Raw genomic sequence first — 15944 nt, 5'->3', positions numbered from 1 at the left:
AAAACAGAAAACTGGACGGAGAGGATGGACTGTCTAAACTTCTGAATGGGCAGCACTTAACACTTATATTTCGTGGTTATGAGGAAAAAACATTTAAGTTTCTCAGTGGATAGTACTCATATCCAGGGATAGCTATGTTGGCCATATAGCAAAGTAGAGCATCATCCAAAATCCTCAAAACAGCGATACCTTTAGTCATGATAGTTCCATGGAACCTAGGTTCAGAGGCAGTATTGATGTTTGCAACTGAAACATAAACCGTCACTATCAAGGTCCCAGTATCATGCCAGTATTTTTAGTAAGAGGCCCAAAATGCCCAGAGTTTAGTGGGTTTAAACCAGAGCTTGGAAAGTTATTTTTTTACACTATTGCCTTGAGTTAGACTTGGGATGGGATACTGCCATTTATGCTATTCTGAGCTCTTTAGAATTTCCCAGGCAACATGGTGGCCTTGCTGATTAGGGAATTCTGCAAATTATAATTACAGACACTTTACCCAACTTTGGTTTGGACGAAAAGTGGAATGGGAAACTAGTTTAATAGATTATGAAGGTATGATTGATCAGCCCAGTGTGTTTTGAATTCATGGCTCTTCAAGCATCAGCAAAGGAGCTGTAATCTGCCCTTGGGAAATTGCCAGATTTTCTTCTAATCAGCAGGCCATAGATGGATCTGAAGAGGCCTTGAGTCAGACGTGGGATGTGATACTGCCATTTATGCTATTCTGAGCTTTTTAGAGGAAGCGTGGGACAGAAATATAATGAAATACAGTCTACCCACATCTGGGCTTGGGGAGGTAGAGCTTCCAGGCCAGATGTTACAGATTCCAGACAGCTTTGAGTCTTGAAGAACTTTCTTTTTAGCAATTGTCTTATGGTGGGCAGATGTAATATTATAGTGTCCCTAAACATTTTCCACAGGCTAACCTTCTTTTGAAGAGCAAATTCTTCTGGTGAGTGGCAACAGGGCTGGAGATAAAATACAGCCATGATGAGGAAAATGAGGCATGATGAGGCATGTTAAGGGAAATCTTGAGATGTGCAGAAGTACACATTTTGTTAAAATAAATAACCACTTAAGTGGCCATGCACACACTCTGAAGAGTCCACTATAGACTGAGCATGTTCAACAGCCATGGAATCCATGTTGCCAAAGAGAAACACATAATAAATATAATAAATAATAATAATATTTATATCCCACCTCTTTACAAAATGCAATCGGGGCAGCTTACAAAGAAATCGGGTCGTTGATTATCTTTTCTGTGTTGCATGTCACGTCATCATGAAGAAAACTGTACCTTCCTTTTTCTTTAACTGGATTTTTTAAAATTTGGTTATCAAAAAGGAGGAGGAGGACAGAAAAGATACAGAAAAGAGAGGGAAGGAAATACATAGGATACAAGCAAGGGCTAAGCATACAGGTTAATATAATCCAGAGACATAGGTGTGTTAGTCTGAAATAGCAGTAGGCAAAGAGATCTTGAAGCACCTTTGAGACTAACTGTAGTGAAATAATTTTTTGCACATTTAGTTTCAAAGGTACTGCAAGATCCCTTTGCATACATAAATTGACCATATCTCCAAAAATACATATTTTTGAAACTCACATCTGTAAAACATTCATGCATAACTAGAGCAGTAATCTTCCAGATGTTAAAAATAGATGATATATGTGTATGCAGTATAAGTCTTTTTGCAACAAAAGCCTACAGAATCCAACAATCCTCAGTTAAATTCCACATCATAGGAATGTAATTTAAAAGAACATGCCTATCTTACAATAGTTACTGATGCAAGAAAATACACCTTTATGTAAATGCTATGTAGGATGTTTTGCTATCACTTGTGTGATTTAACTCAGCCTGGGAGATGTACACAATAATGAGCTTGAGTCTGAAGAAACATCTCATGCTTTCCTTTTTATATCCTTGGATTCTAGTAGTTTTGATTCAGATATGACAAAACTTACTGAAGTGACCCAAAGGGACAACACTGCGGAAGACAGAGGAAACTGCTGTCCCATGACAGTGTTAAGGTAGGATGCTGCCACACTGCAGAATTATGCATTTTGACACTGCTTTAACTGTCACGGCTCCATCCTATACAATTCTGGGATATATAGTTTGTTGTGGCACCAGAGTTCTCCTGAAACTACAAATCCCAGAATTCCATAGCACTGAGTCATGACAGTCAAAGAAGCATCAAACTGCATTAATTCTGCAATGTAGGTGCAGTCTAAGACTCTTACAATCCAGTTCACATCTGATTGTGGAAAGTAGGTAGTGGTATCTGATTTTCCCTTGTTGACACTCCCAGTTGAACATACTGTAATTCTTTAAACATTCCTTCATCCCAATGGAGTGTAAGTGAGGCACTGCATCCTCTCTGTATTTTAGTCTGAATTTTAAAGGTTTCCAAGTGCCCTCCAAAAGATTTGCATCTTGGACAACTCTTCAAAGTTTAGAATAACACTCACTGACATAGAAACCACCAACCACCAACAACCTCTGCTTGGACCCTTATGTAGCATCTTTTGATCTGTACTTTCCACAGCAAAGATGTTCTTATGCATTTTGGCTTGAAGCAGAGTTTGGGCAGATGGGGTGCTGTCCACCTAACTCCCAAACACTTCTACAAACTAGCAAAAGGTACAAAGCATACATAGACCTTGCAAGATAGGTTCTGAACTTCTGCTAATGCCATGGCTATGCCTGTGGTGATTTCGTTCCCACTCTGTCCACAAACCCACTCTGATCTGAAGCTATGGATAGTCTGTTAAAGATATCAGTACTCAGTGACAGCTAGTGGTTATTACTGGAGTGATGAAATGTGTACAGCACCTTGGACAGCTACTTTAAAGTTTATACTAAAATTCAGAGTGGATTCCCCCTTATTGTTGACATGGAAACTTCCAGCCATTACAGATTGTGTTTAATTTCTAAGAAGATGGCAGGCCTTGTCTAATGAATAGTTTGACAAGATGGAAACTCTGCTTATGAGAGGTGAAAGACGAGATGTGAAGAACTCATTTCTGTCCCCCTCACCAACATATTAATTATATGTCCCCATCACACAGCCAACACGAATACTTCTCCACTTTCCTTTACAGTGTCTAAAATGGAAGAAACGATGAGAAGAACAGACAGAACTTTGAGGGTAGCCTAGTTTGTATTCCAGCTCTCTTACCTTCTGAAGACTAAAGGTAGGATGCGGCTGTGTCTTTTATTCAGGCAGCTTGCTTTGTGTCTTCCTTCCTAGAAAAAGCAGATAAATTCTCTGTTAATTTATTACATTTATATCCTACTTTTCCTCAAGTGAACTCAGACCATCATAGCTTTTCTTTCATCTTTTCTTTCCTCTCAATGGCCCTGTAAGGTAGGTCAGGCTGAAAGTGACTGGTCCAAGTAAACCCAGAGACTTTCATGACTCAGTGGGGATTTTATTGAAATCCCAGTCCAGCCACTACACTGCACTATACTTTGCCCTATCTCTTCTCCCATGTATAGATAAACAAACCCTTTCAAATCATTTCCCAAAAAAAGGTGAGAAGATCAATTTCATAAGTATATTTTTCCAGATTAGCAGAAGAACATTCCAGACCTACTGCAGATCTCAGGGAGAGTTGAAATATATCAGCAAGGATTTCTGGATTTCAGTTGCTTAACAACTACAGAAAAATAAATAAATAAAAATGGCTCTAGCTCCACCTTAATTAAACTACCAAAATGTAGAAAGTTTGGAATTACCAGATTTTTTTTGTGTTATGAAAGGAAGTGGTAAACCATCTGTGACTTCTGCCTATGAAATTAATGTGGTCACCATAAACAGACAGATGACTTGAAGGCCCATACCTACACAAAATCTGTGAGCTGCATCGAGTTTTGATGCCCAGAACAATTTCTGGGCTCAGAATTCTTTTAGTCCAAATTTGTGGCTTTCTCCTAATATGCTCCGAGTGGTAGATTTTGGGGTTCAAGTTTTTTTAAGAGCTAGATCATACAAGCTTCATATCTGCCCACCCTCTGCTCTGGGTGCTTGGAAAATTGATCCGAACTCTAGAGAAGGTCTAGACTGAATCCTTTGCGATAATAGCCTTAAAAAAACACACACATCATGACTGTGCTGACTGGAGGATTCTGGGAGTTGTAGTCCAAAAAAACTTTCCTAGGCTCTGGTTTCATGTAAATTCTGCACTGCAAGCGTGCTTCTGAGCCACAAAGGAAGGCTGCTAGCGAAATGAAATTGATCTTGGGGCTCCCTCTAGTGTTGGCCTTTTGTGTAACATGGAAATATTCAGAGTGGGTGGGAGAGTAAATTTTTTAGTCTACCAAACAGATATTAAAAGCATGCCAAAAATAAACCAGTAAGCCTTGCCCGCCTTTCTTTCTTGGTATAGCTGACATCTACAAAGAGGAGCGCAGAGTAAGACTAATACTGTTTTGCCTTGGGTCTGACACCTTTGCAGGGTTATGGGACAAGTGGTACAAGTGGCTGCTTCAGACATTTTCTTTCAACTGATGTAAGTTCGCCATGTGATACCATCTCTTGTATTGACAAGAACAGTGTTGGAGAATAGGAAAATGGTGTCACTTCTGGAATCTCATCCTACTCCATCCCTGGAAGTATCTGCACCATACGACTTCCTTCCAGAGATGTCAATTTTTGAATCATCAGGCAGTTACTTTTGAGACTATAACTCCCAAAATGCTACAATTTGGGGCTGCAATACAAAAAATACTGTGTTTTTGGATTCCAACTCCCAGAATCCCCAGGCAGTGGCTATTTGGGACTGTAGTCCAAAAAACATTTGCAAACTCTGTGAGAAACTAGTTCCAGCCAGAGGTAGACTCAGCCATACAACTTCTTTTGTCAGGAAGTAAAGTCTACTAAAGATCAGTTATCATCCATAACACTGTGTTCTGTTCTTCCTAAAACAAGCTAAGGGTGACGGTCAGAACTACTATTAGGCACAGTTTTAAAAATGACCCCAGGTGTAGGATTCTGAAGAGTGCAAGTGGCAACCTACTACCTGTTCCTCACTCTCCCACTGTTACCCTCTAAAGGAAGCCACAGTAGTGTTTTGGGCCACTGCAACTAGTCTGCTGCCCTCAAAGATGATAGAACAGTGTCCACAGACTGGTGCCATACTGTGAGCCATTGGCTGCCTGTCCTTGGTGAGTTTCCAGGAAAGAAAGTATTATAGTCAATGGGCACAAATATGGTGCCACTTCCTGGCACATTTGGAAGAAATCTCTGAGAAACAATATCTTAGAAGATACTATCCCATTACTAGGGCTGAAGCTGGGTTCAGCTGGGATGTTGCACAGGAACTGTGGAAGAGTGGTCATATTGGCTTCTCTGCAGGTAGGAAAATGTTAATGGTAAGGGTAAATGAGGGCTGGGCAAGGGGGGGACCTCCATATACTGTTGAACTGAAACTGTCATAACCACAGTAAGCATTCGTGGATATGATTAATATGTTCCTCTAGGCCCCAGCATGACTCTGTTGTCAGTCTCTAACAAAAGTCATGCCAGAGGACCTTGAAGTCCTGAGAGAATATTTCTCTAGGCATTTACAGCACAATTTCATGGTCAACTTCTGCCAGATCTTGACCGAAAATTACCCGAAGGACCAGAGATTCCGAGAGAATTGTTCTCTTCTGTTAAAAAGAAAAAGTGTTTTTAATGTGCATTTTTCCCACTTTCAGGGGCCCTGTGCCTCTAACCCAGCAAATGCGGGGGTTCACGTACTTCTAATCCAATGTATTTTACTGTTATATATCTTGCCTTTCCTTGGCATAGGAATCATGCAGTTACAAAACATTAAAACAAGAAGCTAAAATCAAATAGTAAAGAAGTTAAAACACAATTAAACATAGGTTTTTTTGGGTTTTTTGGGCTATGTGGCCATGTTCTAGAGAGTTTATTCCTGACGTTTCACCTATCTGTGCTGGCAGAAGATGTCAGCCAGATGATGGCAAAATGTCAGGAATAAATCTTCTAGAACATGGCCACATAGCCCAAAAAACCCACAACATTTATTTCTTATCTGCTCAGACTGGGCTTGAATGAGACCTCAATTAACACAATAGAACTTGTTGAAGCTGATTTGTGGGCCAAGTCCAGTTTTATTAGTTTTGTTTGTTTCTGATAATGTATATCAGTTAGACTGGTGGGTACACATAATAGGACTTTCTCTGTAGCAGCGCCTTGGCTGTGGAACTCCCTACCCAAGAAAATTAGACTTGGCCCACATGATAAATATGAAAGAAAAATGTGTGAGGTTGTGTCTCCATATTCTGGTTGGAGACACTGTTGGTAATGTTTCATATAAGGACGGAAATGTCTTGGGGCAGCCATGGACCATAACACTTCATGGCAGGGAGCCAGCAATGTTGAGTCCTTTCAGAAAGAGTGTTCTGCATGTTATCTGCATTTCCTGATTTCTATCATATTCCATCAAATAACCCATCCCTCAAATGGTGTATTCAAAGCCAGACTTCTTCAACACCAAGGACGTTTTGTGATCAGCAGTGAATGCCTTCCTTGTCTTATAAACCTCCTGTTGTTTCTGTTATACCCAAAGATGTAATCCCAAATTAGTAAAAATAATTCCTGACTAATGTTGGTTTTGGGGATGAGGGATTATGAGAGCCAGCGTCACATTGCGGTTTGAGTGTTGGACTCTGGAGGACCAGGGTTTGATTCCCAGTTCGGCCATGAAACCCACTGGATGACCTTGAACAAGTCACACTCTCTCAGCCTCAGGGGAAGGCAATGGCAAACCTCCTCTGAACAAACCTTGCCAAGAAAACCATAATAGGTTTGCCTTAGGGCCACCATAAGTCAGAAATGACTTGAAGTAACACAACAACGATAATAGAAGAAATTATAACTATTTAAAAGACTTTAGTTTTGCAAAAGGCAGGAGCAAAAGGGTAAATGTGGGCCTCTTTTCCTCACAGGACATTGGACAGATACCCCAAAGATCTTAGAGAGATGTTAGGCTAGAGACCACAAACCAGAACTGTGTTTCACATGGTCATTAGTGTAGTAATTCTAAATTATTATTTCTCACTTTATTGGTTACATTTAAGTGTCCTTCGGTGTAGCTTTCCTCCTATCATTTTATCCTCACAATAAACTTATGAGGTGGATTTGGCTTGGTAGTTCAAGGCCACCCGCTGAGTTTCTTAATGCAATCATGACTGGAAACTAGATCTTCCAAGTCCCAGTCCAACATTTTAATTACTACATCCCAATGAACCTATTTACTGGTAGTAATCCTAAATATCCCAAAGGCACCTTACTGACTTTGGAAACTAGACAGGGTGAGGCCTGATTAATTCTTGGATGTGGGGCCATGATAGAATACAAAGCGCTGTGGGCTATATTTCAGAGCAAACCATATATGAATATTCATTGCCTTAGGCTGCATCTTCACTGCAGAAATAATGCAGTTAGACACAGTTTTTAGCCACTGCCGTGTCTCACTTAGCCATGAAGAATATGCTGGCTATTTACCATAATCAATGAACTGGTTAATTGAATGCTGTAGAATTCTGGGATGTGTAGTTTATTGTGGCCCCAAAGCTCTGCCAGGGAAGGCTAAACAGCTCACCAAATTTTCAAATCCCAGAATTCCATAGCATTGAGCCATGGCCATTAAAGCGGGGTCAACCTGCGTTATTTCGACAATGCAGAGGCCACCTAAGAAAAACCCCATGAAATTCATAGGACTGCCATAAGTCGAGAAGTGACTTGAAAGCACCTTGAACAAAAATGGGGATTACTTTTCAAGAGTAAACGAAAGTAGGTCTTGCCTTTCCTGGGCTTTATTGGATGAAGGCCTCCAGTCCTGTTTTTGTTTATACAAGAGACCCATCAAAAGATGAAGGAAGAGAGAGATATGGCCAAGTTTAGTTGTCCCTGGAGGACAATGGAGAGGTGGAGAGAAAGGGAGGAGACCATTTCCAAAAGAAGCCCAGAAGACTTTGACACTGCACAGAAAAACGCCATAAAACCTTTTGAGGGGCAAGTCTGGCCAGGAGGGAACTTCAGATCTTTTCCCTTTAATGTCTGCTTCATCTTTAAGGGTTGTTTTTGGGTGGATGCTTTTTATTTATCTTTCTCTTCCTTCTCTGAATGGGTTTCCGGAGATTGCTTCCTTCCTTTTCTTTTTCTCTCCCTCCTCCATCTCACTCAACCCAACCTAAAACGAAATATTTACTACGATTAGCCATGGGCCTTTGGAAAGCAGCAGAGCAATTCGTTCACACTTTGTATTTTAAGTGCCATATTTTACTAGAAGGTGGAAGCAACGGGTGTGAGAGAGAGAGATTTGGGGGCATAGACTTGTGGGATGGTGCTTTTGGAGGAACAATTGCATTCTCTTCTATTTATTGATTCATTTCTCTCCTTTTCCAAAAGAATGGAAAGGAACCTGCAGCAATTCTATCTGCCTCTCTGTGAGGAAATGTCGTTGACTTTTAAGACTTGGGAAGTTCAAGATAAACTACTGTAAAATTGATGCCACTCCGTCAGCCGACTTTTTGCCGCATTTGACTAAAAAGCCATTGGAAGAAGACGCCACATTTAAAAAACATGATTTATAAAAAAAAATTAAATGCATTCAAAAATCAAGATTTTGATATAAATGACAAATCAGGGGATGAAGTGTCTATTGAGATTATCTATTTCCCACTCACACCAACACAGCAGGAGGATAAATGACACTTTCCAAAGGAATAAAGTTAATCGCCTCAACTGAGGAGGAGGGGGGATTTGTGTGTGTGTGTGCATTTTTGTTCTTCCTGCGGCTTTGTCCTTGCCAAGTTTGAATGCTGAACATCATAGTCCAGACTCATACTTTAATTTTCAGAAGAATTTTTCAAACCTTTACTTCCCATATTCACTCTGTGCCTCACAAAGTTGCCCTCTTTGCATCCAAGGCTGCCAATTTAAGGGAAAGTGTGGTGCAATGAAGGAATGGTGAGGTTCAGTTGGCATAGATCCAAAACACACTGCAGAAATAATCCAGTTTGAGACTGCCTTAACTGCCCTGGATCGGTTAAATAGTAGTTTATTGTGCCACCAGAGCTCTCTGACAGACAAGGGTCATTGTCTTCCAAACCTACAGTTCCCAGAATGCCCTAGCATTGAGCCAGGGCAGTTAAAACGGTCTCAAACTGGATTATTTCCAGCCCTGATGTCCTAACAGCAAAGGAGGACAAGACACTGCAAAATGGGGGACATTCAAGAAAAATGTAGGACGTTGCGAAAAGAAAAGCCAAACACACTAAGATCAATATAAATTCCTCCTTCTCTGTCAGGCTCAACATGGAGGACATTTGGGAATTCCTTCTGGACTGAAGGCTGAAATGTAGGACATGTCCTGGAAAAGAAGGACGTCTGGTTACCCTGAAGACAGAGGGAGGGTCCAAAGAATAATTGGGGCACAGTCACTAAAACTGTACTAACAGCGCAGTTCCAAGTCTGTTTATTAGGACAGGAGAGGAAATGACCTTGAATTCTATGTTCCCAAATCCGATTACTAGTCCGAACTTGAGTAGACCTACTGAATTAAAGGGAATTACTCAAGTGTTGGATTACCTTTCAGCAATTGATTCAGTTCGTCTCCGAACACTTTGTTCAGAGTGGTTTGCCAGAGCCCTCCTCTGAGGCTGAGAGAGTGTGACTTGCAAATGATATCCTCCCCATCATAACATCTTTACTAAGGATTGAAACAACATGCAGGCATCTGACTAACATCTCCAATTGTGGGTTTTCCCCCTCCTGTTTGGTTTGTAACATCTTGCCTGACAAAGAAGCCCATGGAGCTTCCAGAGCTTGCAACAAGTATATTATGCATTTTGGTTGGCCAAGAAAGGTATCACTGATGGGTTTTTACTTGTATTTGTTAAATGGCCAACACATCTACCCCGAATGTTTGCCGAAGGTGAGTTTCCCTGGCCCAGCAAGGATTTGAACCCTGGTCCCCTAGTCTAACACTCAAATCATCACACCAGGTTGAGTCTACTAACATAAGTAGTTTAGACCTCGGGACATAACACTTCCAAATAGAGCGATAGCCTCAAGCTTTAATTCTGAGCGTAAGACCTATTGAATTAAATAGGACTTCTGAGTATTCGAGGATTGCTTGGTTAGGCCATTACATAGCCCAGTCAATGTGCATAAAGTTATGGGGAAGTACCACACTTGCATTTCTGTGGGTCTTGGCCTTTTCTGGATGTGTCCTTGACAATATGTCCTTGACTCTGGTCAAGTCTGACAAAGAAGTTTTGGTTATTGTGGTTTTTCTTCCTTTGGTGTATACCTTTCTCCAAGTTCAGTTTGCACAAGCTCAAACTAATTTCATTCTACCTCAGGTTTTCACTACTATGTTCAGCTGGCTCACTCCTAGGTAAACGTCCAAATGTTCTTTAAATATCTTTAAGACTAAATACTGGTGTTTTGTTTTGTTTTTTAAAGTCAAAGTTCACATTCGAAGCAGTTTTTAACATTAGTCCTACTCTAAACTTGTTTGAGATTGAAGTGGATGACCCAGGGGTCTCACCACTCCAGGCATGTCTATTTTATCTTCTGTTTATAATGCGCTGTGTAAAATTTTACAGCGCTATATAAATAAATGTTAATCATAATAAATAATAGCAAGGCATATTTAGTTCTCTTAACTTAAATTGCACCTTTTTTGATTGTGCAGTACAAAGGCTGTTGTTGTTGTGTGCCTTCAAGTCGTTTCTGACTTATGGCGACCTTAAGGCCACAGATGCTGGCGAAATGTCAGGAAGAAACTCTTCTTGAACATGGCCACATAGACTGAAAAACCCACAAAAACTTTCCCAAGAGTTTCTATTCCCTGCATTTCTGAATAGGAAAGACTTCATCAAGGGACACCCCCTTAAATAAAAGGCCTCCGGCAGTATTTGAATGATAGAGACCAACGAATGCCACACACACCGCATTTTGAGAACGTTGTTACCACGACTGACCCAGGCGTGTGACTGTGTGTGTTCACAACACGTTGCACCTACTGCAATTTTTATCTCCAGAGAAAGAGAGGGAAGGAGAGGAGGGGGGGATCCAGCCCAACTCCGGAGAAGTAAAAGGCTGCCTTAATAAAGCTGCCCATAATTAGGCCTTCCTGAAAGGAATCCCATTATAAAAGCTCTCTCGAGACCCAAGCTGTTACATGATTCACAGTTTGGACTTTGCCTGGGCAACTTGACTCCTCCTCTTCAACACAGTCCTAACCCTCTATAGCCAAAGGTGGGTTAATGAGTCAAGGGTATGTGTGAAGACATTTGTTGTTGTTGTTATTGTTGACTGCCCATGGCGACCCTATGGATGAGACATCTCCAGGCCCCGGGTCCTCTACTGTTTTGCCCAGCTCCTGCAAACTCATACTTGTGATTTCTTTAATAAAGATCATCGATCTAGCTTGGGGCCTTCCTCTCTTTCTATTTCCCTCCACCTTTCCTAACATTATTGTCTTTTGCAACGATTCACTCTTTCTCATGATGTGTCCAAAGTATGACAGCCTAAGTCCTGTCATCTTGGCTTCCAGGGATATTTCTGGCTTGATCTGCTCTAGGGCCCCATTGTTTGTCTTTTTGGCTGTCCATGGCATCCTTCGCACTCTTCTCTCAAATGAGTTGATTTTCCTCCTGTCCTCCTCCTCAACTGTCCAGCTCTCACATCCATACATGGCAATAGGGAATACAATGGTTTGTATGATTCTATAACTTTTGTGCTCAGTTGTATATCCTTGCATTTTAGAATCTTTTCTAGTTCTTTCATAAGACGCCTTCCCCATTCTTAATATTCTTGTGCAGTCCCCGTTCTGATCAATGTTTGATCCCAGATATGAGAACTCTTTTACTCTTTTAGTATTTCTATTTCCTCATTGTCTACTTTGAATGTGTGCAAGTTCTCAGTGGTGATCATTTTTGGTGTTCTTTATGTTCAACAGTAAATCTGCCTCTGCACTTTCTTCTATGATCTTCCTTAGTAGTTGTGCCAGGTCTGTGAGGTTCTCTGCAAGTATTATAGTGTCTTGAGACAGAAAATCAACTTGAAGTCCTATCCTAATGGCATTAGATTCTGGCCAAAGGATGTAGTCTTGCACATCTCTGTCTCTTGTGATTGCCTGATTTCTTCTTTAAAACAATAACACGGGTGCCTAAAAGCTTCCATATTTTGAGGACTCGTTTCCTATGTACGAGTCATATAGAGAAGAAGTCCGAGAAACTGATCGGCCTGTCTCTTAAAAATCTTATCTGCCCCGGAGAAATAGTGCAGTTTGACCCTGCTTTTAACTGCCATGGCTCAGCGCTATGGAATCCTGGGATTTGTAGTTCTGTTGTGGCACCAGAGCTTTAGGGCTGAGAAAGGTAAATCTCTCACAAAACGACAGATCCCAAAAATCCCATTTGCAATGAGCCGTGGCCATTAAAGTGGGGTCAAACTCCCATTATTTCTGCAATGCGGATTTAGACCAAAGTTTCAGTCCGGTTAGCGAGGAGGCTCCTCTTATTTCCAAACAGTTGTGTATTTTAAGCCAAAGGTGCCACTTAAAGTCGGGGAGTTTTAATTCTACAGACAAGAAGTCCGCACACAATTTGGAGAGAGAGTCTCCTTCTTTCCCAAACCTTGGACCTCAGTTTTTGCCTCTTTATCAGAACTAATGCCTTAGGTATGCCCTGGTCCGACATACCTAAAACGATCGAGAGCTGGGGGGGATTATATTACTATCCCTACTATTGCTTTTTTTCGGATTCAGAGGGCTCTACAATTCTCCATTCAGCTTATATTTCGGTTGAAGGGGGGGGGGGGGGAAGGGGGGGGGACCATGAAGGGGATGAGTTACAGCAGATGTCTGGAGGAAAGGATTTTTTTTCTTTCTTAGAAGAAAGAAAGAAAGAAAGAAAGAAAAGAAAGAAAGATGAGTCGCTCGACAAACCAGTAAACTTTGCCATTAAAACTGACACCAGGGGATGTCCGTAGAAGCCATGTCCATCTGGGATTGGCTGGTCCGCCGGAAGTGGTTTTCTAACAGATAAGCCCATTGCTAAAGACCTTTTCCCTGAAACATTCCCTCTTTCCTGCGCTCCGAGAGTGGGTCGCCCCAGAAATCTCCCCCCACCTCCAAAAAAAGCCCCAAGCTCTTCCTCAAGGGATCTACCCCTTTTCTCAACTTTCCTGCCAGCTTCCCTTCCATCTCTCTTTTCTATTTAAATAATAACTGTTTAAAGGAAGACTTCCAGATTCTTATCCCCCCCCCAACCCCCGCTTGGGCAGGGATCCCATGGGGTGGGGAGGAAGATGAATAGCCCCCAGTCTGGACTGCGGTTCCTGCCACCTCCTTTCCACCATCCAGGCTGGAGAGGCCACCACCATCCTCACCATCATGAGTTCCTGGCTCAAAAGATCCGCTCTTCTTGCTTGTACGCGGCCTCAAGGTGCAAAGACCCAGAGCCCTCCTGCCTGGATTTCGAGGCCGACAAATTTCCTCCAGCCGGAGTTTCTCCTCTGTCTGGATCCGGGAGGAAAAGATCGGGTTTTCCTACCCTCCAAAGCGAACCTCCTTGCCTTGCGCCACCTTCGGGAACCCTCTTCCCCTCGCCCTCACCTGGCCAGGATCTAACTCCATCCGCTGCTTCTAATGGAAACCTCCGCAAAGGTAACCCTCCATCTTCCTCTCCTTCGGATTTCGGAGAGACTCCAGACTACGAGATGTCCATCTTGCTGAAACCCGACTATGGACCAAGGGAGAGCAAAGGAAGAGAAGAGGAGGAAGAGGAAGGAGAGGAGGAGGAGGAAGAAGGAGAAGAAACCGAAGAGAAACATTGCCTCGCCAAATCCTCCTCCTTAGATCGCGATCAAAGCGACACAACTGCGCCAGGTGGGTACATTGCGGTGGCGGGGAGGAAGGGGGAGAAATGCTAGGATTTGGGGAAGAGGGACCCAGAAAACCTGGAAGGGGGGAAGACAAATTCCCAGAAATGCTAATTTTTGGTCTTTCCAAGGCCTCCTGCGCTTTATGTTACTGCCAAGTTCATCATGGAACCACACACAGCCTCCAAAACCACGTCCGAGACCAACAAAAATGGCAAAAGGAGAAGTTAGTTATTTTCTTGTTGGAAACCTGAAAGGGAGCCTGGCTTTCTTGCAGGATTGTAACAAGTGGTTGTTGGGGGCTGAGGATGAGGGGAGCGTTGTTCAAATTGCTCCCTAGAGGAAGGCTCCAAAATAAAATGCACACTGAGGTCAGCAGCGGAGTGACAATTAAATACAAAATACTACGCAAAGGAAAGCAACGAGCTTTGCTTGTTTGTTTTAAAGACCACAAAAGGTAGAAAGGTAGGCCCTTGGAGACTGGCTCACTGTGGCTGTCCATGTTTAGGGATGTCCCCAGTTTTTCAGCCGGGGAAAATAAAGTTGTTGGTGTTGGTTTTAAATTAAACTTTTCGTGCCAATAATAATTTTAAAAAACGGATGAAAAGAGTGTCGTTTTTCATCTATGATAAAAGAGGGACCAAATTTTTACTGGCATGGAAAGTTTAATTTTTAAAAGCCACTAATAATTTAATTTTCCCTGGAAAATTGGGGACATCCCTGAACATGGACAGCCACACTGAGCAAATCTCAAAAGGCCTAGCCTAGCAGGAAGTTTTCTGGCGCAAGCCCAGCAGAAGTGTAAGGGGAAATATTCATGCAAAGGGTTTTGGCAATTCTTGTGAGCAAGGCACACACCTGTGACCTGGGAAAGTTGGTTTTCTCTGGGGGAGGCTTTCCAGGCAGCTTTCAATCCGTTACAGAAAAATATTTTATCTAACTTTAAAGTGATGCCCATAATAAAATACAACAACAACAACAACAACAGCATGACGCATCTCCTCCGCCCTCCACTTCCCTACTTTGCTACTTAAGAGAAAGCTGTAAGAAATTAGGTCTGTAATTATATATATATATATATATATATATATATATATTATAGAAGAAGAATTATTGAAGAAACTGTGTCTACAATTATAACATTATATGTGTGTGTGTGTATATATATATATATATATATATAATTTTTAAAGCTGGAAGAAATGATGTCTATTATTTTAAGAAATTAAATTATGAATTATAACATTTTTAAAGCTGGAAGAAATGATGCCTATTATATAAAAATTAAATGATAGATTATAACATTTGTAAAGCTGGAAGAAATGAGATCTATAATTATAACATTTAATAAATTATAAATTATAACATTTGTAAAGCTGGAAGAAATTAGGTCTATCATTGTAACATTTTTAAAATAAATTATAACGTTTTTAAAGCTGGAAGAAATTATGCCTGTTATAAAAAATTAAATTATATATTGTAACATTTTTAAAGCAGGAAGAAATTAAGTCTATAATAACATTTTAAAAAAATATATAAATTATAACATTTTTGAAGCTGGAAGAAATTATGCCTATAATTGTAACAATTTAAAAGATACGTTATTTAGTTTTCATTGATTAGTCGCCCAACCAAAAAACCCCACCCTTCTCTGGGTGATGTCCGACACAAATTAAATTGCATTCAACATCCTCACTTCCCTATCTCTGGCGGAAATGAGGTCAAAATAGGAAACGGAGAGACCAAGAGAAAGGCTTTGGACCTACCCCAAGCTCAAGTGAAGAAGGTCGGCATTCTAGCTGAGTTGCACAGCCATCGCCCAAGGCTCAAGTGTAGGCGGAGGTGGTTCAAAATCAAAGAGAAGCCTTAGGGAATCCGTTCCTCCCGTTCCTTCAGGCGCCATTAAATGGAATTCCCCCTGGAAACAGAGCCAATAAGAAAGCGAAACTTACTTGGAAGTACTGTTGGGGTGTAGCATTTCTTTCTCTTGGAGGAGGAAAAAAAAAGGTCTGATTGCAACACAAC

The 15944-nt window shown here is 41.3% G+C and overlaps 1 protein-coding gene and 1 long non-coding RNA gene across 2 annotated transcripts in view; one reads left to right on the top strand and one right to left on the bottom strand.

Annotated features, from left to right (window-relative positions):
• Nucleotides 1-1209: 1209 nt before the first annotated feature.
• Nucleotides 1210-15829, bottom strand: LOC121935311. Its single transcript, XR_006104782.1, has 3 exons — nucleotides 15686-15829; nucleotides 3189-3256; nucleotides 1210-1316 (listed from the first exon to the last, which is right to left on the bottom strand). It is a non-coding gene; the product is annotated as an uncharacterized LOC121935311 (long non-coding RNA).
• The window catches only part of HOXB9 (homeobox B9), a 48335-nt gene continuing 45530 nt past the window's right edge, over nucleotides 13140-15944 (top strand). The window contains exon 1 of the mRNA XM_042476699.1: nucleotides 13140-13926. Within this exon, the coding sequence (XP_042332633.1) occupies nucleotides 13347-13926 (580 nt within the window). The 5' untranslated portion in view covers nucleotides 13140-13346. The remainder of the gene's footprint in view (nucleotides 13927-15944) is intronic.

Source organism: Sceloporus undulatus, chromosome 6, assembly GCF_019175285.1.
Source record: "Sceloporus undulatus isolate JIND9_A2432 ecotype Alabama chromosome 6, SceUnd_v1.1, whole genome shotgun sequence".
In the NCBI taxonomy this organism is placed as follows: Eukaryota; Metazoa; Chordata; class Lepidosauria; order Squamata; family Phrynosomatidae; genus Sceloporus; species Sceloporus undulatus.
This window is presented reverse-complemented; position numbering and strand designations above follow the sequence as displayed.